The 7,478-nt window shown below is 38.6% G+C and overlaps 1 protein-coding gene across 2 annotated transcripts in view; it reads right to left on the reverse strand.

The window, feature by feature from the left end:
- Window positions 1–4,297, reverse strand: part of LRRC39 (leucine rich repeat containing 39) — a 29,678-nt gene extending 25,381 nt beyond the window's left edge. For both annotated transcript variants that reach the window (XM_007528587.3, XM_060202158.1), the window contains exons 1-2: window positions 4,165–4,297; window positions 324–515 (exon numbers count right to left, since the gene is read on the reverse strand). In XM_007528587.3, coding sequence (XP_007528649.1) covers window positions 324–436 — 113 coding nt within the window. In that variant the 5' untranslated portion in view covers window positions 437–515; window positions 4,165–4,297. The remainder of the gene's footprint in view (window positions 1–323; window positions 516–4,164) is intronic.
- Between the last annotated feature and the right edge of the window lie 3,181 nt (window positions 4,298–7,478).

Genomic DNA, 7,478 nt, shown 5'->3' on the forward strand with positions numbered 1-7,478 from the left:
AAGCTTCATGAGCCAGAGAGCACTGCTGCAGATGTCTCTCCCTCTCCCTCTCTCCTTCTATTTTTCCCTCTTTATTTCTTTCTGTCTCTATCAGAAATGAAAGAAAAAGGAAAAAAAGTAATTTGGTGGTTTCCCCCTTAAACCCCTTCTCTCTCATCCCAATCTGAAGTATAAAGAATGAAAACATACAACCCAAGAGAGGCTCTGGTGGAGGGAAAAAAAGTGCTCTCATTGAAAATACAGTAAGACATTGAATAAACACCCTCTCCAAAATGACGATATTAATTTCTTTACTTCAAAACCACAAGCGTGTCACAACATACTTTTGTTGGAATTCTCTTTCTCTTTTCAGGTCTTCATTGTGTTTCTTTATCCTCTTTTCCCAAACGTCCTTTACAGCGTTGACAGCCCCAGTATAAACCATGTTTTCTGACATGATTTCTCTGCATTGTCACAAAGTCACCAACTTGATTAAGTTCTGACTAACTTATTCACGACTCCATCTCAAAGATGACCTAATTAAGTAAAAGAGCAAGGGTTTCAGCATTTTCACTTAGTACCACAGTGATTAACATAGTTTGTATTTAGGCATCCCATATTCCCCAAAACATTTTATTCACTTTCCATTTTATGTCTAACTTAAAAAATTATTGGGGGAGTTGGGCTGTAGAGCAGAGGGTTAAGCGCAGATGGCGCAAAGCACAAGGACCAGCATAAGGATCCCGGTTCGAGCCCCGGCTCCCCACCTGCAGGGGAGTCGCTTCACAGGCGGTGAAGCAGGTCTGCAGGTGTCTATCTTTCTCTCCTCCTCTCTGTCTTCCCCTCCTGTCTCCATTTCTCTCTGTCCTATCCAACAACAACAATAATAACTACAACAATAAAACAACAAGGGCCACAAAGGGAATAAATAAAGATAATTAAAAAAAATTAAAATTCTTGTAAAATATGATGGGGTGCTATTATTATTATTATTATTATTATTATTATGCTCCAGGGTTATTGCTGGGGCTTGGTGCCTGCACCTCGAATCCACTGCTCCTGGGGCACTTTTTTTCCCTTTTGTTGCCCTTGTTGTTGTTTATCATTGTTGTGGTTATTATTATTATTGTTATTGCTGTTGTTGTTGGATAGGACAGAGAGAAATGGAGAGAGGCAGGGAATACAGAGAGGGGGTGAGAAAGATAGACACCTGCAGGCCTGCTTCACCACCTGTGAAGTGACCCCCCTGTAGGTGGGGAGCTGGGGGCTCAGCTTTTATTATTTTTAATATGTATGTAAGAAAGAAGAACTTTAAAGAAGCATACTTTATTCAAGGTCTCAGATCTAATATGTGACAGTGAGAATTAATGTCAACCCAACTTCCTTTGTTATTATGTAACTCACTATTATTTTTTTTTAAATGCAACCAGTCCACATATTCAACTGTGGTAAAATGATTAAACAGGAGTAATAATATATATAACAATAGATATAAGTGGATTAAACAGGAGTAATAATATATATGTTATTATATATTATTATATATAATATATATATTAAAATGATTAAACAGTATATAAACTATATATATACTATTATATAGTATATATATAACATATAATATTATATTATATATTTTTATATAATTATAATATATATAAACTTATATATATTTATATAATTATAATATATATATAAACTTATATATTTATATAATTATAATATATAAACTATATATTATAGTATATATAAGGGGACATAAAAGATATAAAAGCGTAACAATTGCTTTAAGAAATAGAAACACAATGGCACAGAATATAAAGCAGTGGACTCTCAAAGATGAGGTCTCAAGTTCAATCCCCAGCATTTCTTTTTTAAAATTTTTATTTATTATCTCTATTTATTGGATAGAGACAGCCAGAAATCAAGAGAGAAGGGAGTGATAGGGAGAGAGACAGAGAGACACCTGCAGCCCTGCTTCACCACTCGTAAATCTTTCCCTCTGCAGGTGGGGACCAGCGGCTCAAACCTAGGTCCTTGCGCATTGTAATACATGCGCTCAACCAGGTGTGTCACCACCCGGCCCCTTCAATCCCCAGCATTTCATGTGCTTTGCTTTGCTCTGCTCTTTTTCTTTTTCCACCATTAAAAAATTTTATTTATTTATTTATTATTGGATAGAGACAGAAATTGAGAGGGGAGGAAGAGACAGAGGAGAGAGACAGAGAGACACCTGCAGAACTGCTTTACCATTTGTGAAGCTACCCTCTGCAGGTGGGGACCAGGGGCTTGAACCCGGGTTCTTATGCACTGTGATGTGTACACTTAACTATATGCACCACCACCTGGCCCCCTTTCTCCACCATTTTATCTATTTTATTTGCTATTATAGAAAGAAATAGTGGACTGGGGAGATAATATAATGGTTATGCAAGAGATTTTCATGACTGAGGCTGTGAGGGCCTGGGTTTAATCCCTAGTTCCACCATAAGCCAGAATTGAGCAATGTTCTGATATCTATCTCTAAATAAATAAATAAATTTAAAAAATTTATTTATAAAATGAAAATATTGACAAGACTATAGGTTAAGGGGGGTACAGTTCCACACAATGCCCACCCCTATAACTCCATATCCAATCCCCTCCCTTAATAGCTTCCCTATTTTTTATCCCACTAGGAGTATGGACCCAGGATCATTGTGGGGTGCAGAAGGTGAAAGGTCTGGCTTCTGTAATTGCTTCTCCACTAAACAAGGGTATTGGCAGGTCGATTAAAAAAGAAATAGTATATAACTGCCTTTGAAAAATAAATATGGGCATAATCATTGAAATAGAACAGTTACTTTCAGACTGACAGAAACTAGATAATGTTATTTTTTGTTACTAGTCCCCTCTAAGGTATTTCTTTAAACTATGTGTATGTGTGAGAGACAGGTGATAGATACAAACAGAGGATAAGCTGTTTTACATCAGAAAATAGTTTAAAATTTCAAGATATCATGGTCCGGGAGGTGGCACAGTAATAAAGCTTTGGACTCTCAAGCATGAGGTCCACAGTTCGATCCCCGGCAGCACATGTGCCAGAGTGATGTCTGATTCTTTCTCTCCTCCTATCTTTCTCATAAGTAAATAAAATATTTTAAAAAAAATTTCAAGATATCTGGTTGCCAGTATGCAGCAAGTTGTTAAGAGGTGTTCCCAACACTTAAGCAATGTATGAAAAATTTACACAAGAACAGATTGCTAGATCTTTTTGCCCAAGAAATATTGAGACTGACCATTTCAACTACCTGAATATATCACTGTCAACCTACAATTTATTGTCTCATATTTTCACAAGCTTGAGGTACTTACCAAGTTATAAAATAGTTTTTTTTAAAGCAACTTAAAAAAATTTTATTTATTTATTTTCCCTTTTGTTGCTCTTGTTGTCTTTTTACTGTTGTTGTAGTTATTACTCCTGACTCCCGACACTGGGGATTTAATAAACTATTTTATGGGAGTCGGGCGGTAGCGCAGTGGTTTAAGTGCAAGGGCCGGCTTAAGGATCCTGGTTCCAGCCCCCAGCTGCCCACCTGCAGGGGAGTCGCTTCACAGGCGATGAAGCAGGTCTGCAGGTGTCTGTCTTTTTCTCTTCCTCTCTGTCTTCCCCTCCTCTGTCCATTTCTCTCTGTCCTATCCAACGATGACATCAATAACAGCAATAACAACAAAATCCCAAGTGTCCATATGCAAATTTACTAGACATATATAACCATTCGTATACAACTTGATTTCCTCATTTGCCATAAATGTTGGTGAATCATCAGTTTTCCTATAACAGTAACCAACTTTCCTTCGAGGAAAAGCAATTCAATCATATATTTGTATTTCTACTTTCAACATAGGCATGTGGTTCGTACTTTGATTAGTACCACGAGCGAAGAGCACGCAGCAGAACAGTGAAATAGGTATGGCAGTGATATGACTAGGAGAGTTGGCTTCCCAAAGTAAAAAAAAAAAAAAAAAGTAAGAAAGACAACCTTGGCTTTAACTTCTAGAGAAATCAGTCTACCTGAGAAGAAAATGACATCAGTGACTATGAACCCCATTCCTAGTTGTTTTGTATAGTTCAACAAATACAAAATAAAGTATCACCAGAAATCTACTTACATATATAGAGAAATGTTTCTGAAAACTACTTACTGTTGTTAATGGATGCAGAGGCTGACAGCATCGATGTTAGCAATGATCAGCTAAGAAAGGACTGTAGGGCAAATAGTTCTCAGTGTAACTCTGATGACTAAAATCCTTGGTGAGACTATAACCAAGTGAAAAGTAATGTCAGCCTAGTTCTAATTTTAGTTCATGGACAAAGCTGAGAATAGCAAGAATCACATGACACTTCTGTGTGAAGAATCAGCTAACAATGTATGTGTATCCTGTACACTGCAAAATTCTGTATTACGAGAATATAAAACTATCAAGGTATAACACTTCTGAAAAATAATTACTATTAAAGGTCCTTTAACTTTTTGTGCACTTTCTGAGTATTAGTAGAATTTAATCAGTCTGTTGCAAGCAGAGAAATTTAGAGAATACAGATGTAGAACATGAAAAAAAACCTATTTAGTAACACATAGATGCTAAATACTAAATTAAAAGTGTACAGATACTTTAGAAAAAGAGAAAATTGAAAGTGTACCTTAGTATGGAATTCCAAGCTTCTACAGCATCTAGGCTTGAAATTTACTTAACTCTCAACTTATCTCATTAACCTTCTATAGACAATAGAAGTTCTTCCTTTTCCTTCCTTTTTTTCTTTTTCTTTCTTTCTTTCTCTCTTTCTTTCTTCCTTCCTTCCTTCCTTCCTTCCTTCCTTCCTTTTTTTCTTTCTGTCTTTTATTTGCTAGGACAGAGAGGAATTAAGAAGGAAGGCAGATAGATATGCAGAGAGAGAGAGAGAGAGAGAGAGAGAGAGAGAGAGTGAGAGAGATACGCTGTTGCACTGCTTCACCTATGAAGCTTTCACCCCTGCAGGTAGGGACCTGAACCTGAGTTCTTATGCATGGAAACACATGCACTTAATCAACTGCACCACTGCACATGGAACAAATTCCAAGAGAAGGAACTATCCCATCCTACCCAATCGTCCTATTTGGTCTCTTTTCTGAAGGTGACAGCCATAGCTAGTTACTTGTGAACCCTTCCAAAGATGATCCGTCAATTTAGAAGCATGGATATGTCTGTCTTCTTTATTTCCTTCTCTCTCTCTCTTTCTTTCTCTTTTTCTTTATTTCTTTATGTCTATATTTGTTTAAAACACACAGAGCCTGGGTGGTGACACAACTGATAAAATATTGGAGCATGAGGCCCTGAGTTTGATCCCCAGAATCTCAAGGTGGTCCTGAGTACTAAAGTGATTCTCCAGTTTTTTTCTCATGAATAAGTAAATAAATAGTAGGCAAATCTTTAAAAATTAAAGAAAAGTAATACATGGTGCAAAGCACAAGGACCGGCAGTAAGGATCCAGGTTTGAGATCCCACCACCTCCCCACTTGCAGGGGTGTTGCTTCACAGGAGGTGAAGCAGGTCTGCAGGTGACTTTTTTTTTAAATTAATTAATTTATTTTCCCTTTTGTTTCCCTTGTTGTTTTTTTATTACTGTTGTAGTTATTATTGTTGTTGTAATTGATGTTGTCATTCTTAGATAGGACAGAGAGAAGTGGAGAGAGGAGGGGAAGACAGAAAGGGGGAGAGAAAGATAGACACCTGCAGACCTGCTTCACCACCTGTGAAGTGACACCCCTGTAGGTGGGGAGCCAGGGGCTAGAACTGGGATCCTTATGCCAGTCCTTGTGCTTTGCGTCACCTGCGCTTAACCCACTGCACTAACACCCAGCTCCCACTACCATCCTTTATAATGGCTTCATAGTATTTTAGTGTTTGGGTGGATCATAAATCACTGAGTCACTTGAATATTTTGACAATTTTCATGCTTTTATTTTTTATTTTTATTACTTTGCAGTGTTTTTACAGACTTTTAATCTCTGAGGTATAATTTCACATGCATACATGGTGTGTATAAATCACCACAAATACACACACACACATACACACACCACCACCACCACCACCACCAAAGTCTTGTGTCCTATTTTGTAATAGCTATTACCATAGTTCTCACAAACTCTGAGAGACAGTTTGGTCACATTTTTTTATTATTATCTTTATTTATTTATTGGAATGAGACAGCCAGAAATTGAGAGCGAAGGGAATGACAGAGAGACACCTTCAACCCTGCTTCACCTCTTGTGAAGTGCCCCTCCCACCCTCCACCCTCACCCCTGCAGGTGCAAACTGGAAGCCTGCAGGTGTAAACTGGAAGCCTGCCCCTCCCAGCCTCCACCCTCACCCCTGCAGGTGCAAACTGGAAGCCTGAACTGGAAGCCTGAAGCCTGGGTCCCTGTGCATTGTAACGTGTGTGTGCTCAACCAGGTGCGACACCACCCGGCCCCTGGCCACTTCTTTTTCTTAATAATTTTTTTTTTTGTCCATCAGTGTTCAACATATGTACAAAAACAGAGGTGGTTCTGGTACATGAACAAGTAACTTTAATTATTTTATTTATTCATTTTTTAATGTTTTTCTTTTCTTTTTACAATCTTCTTATTATTGTTGTTACTATCTTTATTTATTGGATAACAGACAGAAATTGAGATGGAAGGGGTGATAGAGAGGGAGAGAGACAGACATACCCGCCGCACTACTTCACCCGCAAAGCTTTCCCCCTGTAGATGGGGACCAGGGGCTCCAACCTGGGTCTGTAACATGTGTGCTCAACCACGTGCACCACCTCCCAGCCCCATCTTTTCTTTTATCTTTTCCTTTCTTTTCTCTTCTTATCTTTTCTCCCCCCCCTTTTTTTGTAACCAAAGCACTGCTCAACTCTAGTTTATGGTGGTGCAGGGCACTGAACCTGGGACTTTACATGCAGGTATTACAGTGTGCAAGGACCCAGGTTCAATCCCTCGCTCCCCGCCTGCAGAGGGAAAGCTCTATAAGTGGTGAAGTAGGACTGCAGGTGTCTGCCTCTTTTTCTTTCTTTTTTCTTTTTCTAGCTTTCTATTTTTTTTCTTCAAGTTATTATTTATAAAATGGAAACACTAACAAGACCATAGGATAAGAGGGGTACAAATTCCACACAGTTCCCACCACCGGAACTCCATATCCCATTCCCTCCCCTGATAGCTTTCCTATTCTTTATCCCTCTAGGAGCATGGACCCAGGGACATTATGGGATGCAAATGTGGACCGTATGGCTTCTGTAATTGCTTCCTCGCTGAACCTCCAGGGTTATCGCTGGGGCTTGATGCCTGCACTAAGAATCCACTGCTCCTGGAAGTCATTATTCTTTTTCTGTTGTTGTTGCATAGGACAGAAAGATATTGAGAAAAGAGGGGAAGACAGACACCTGCAGATCTACTTCACCATTTGCAAGGCGACATGCCTGCAGGTGG

The sequence above is a fragment of the Erinaceus europaeus genome, chromosome 11, assembly GCF_950295315.1.
Source record: "Erinaceus europaeus chromosome 11, mEriEur2.1, whole genome shotgun sequence".
Lineage (NCBI taxonomy): Eukaryota > Metazoa > Chordata > Mammalia > Eulipotyphla > Erinaceidae > Erinaceus > Erinaceus europaeus.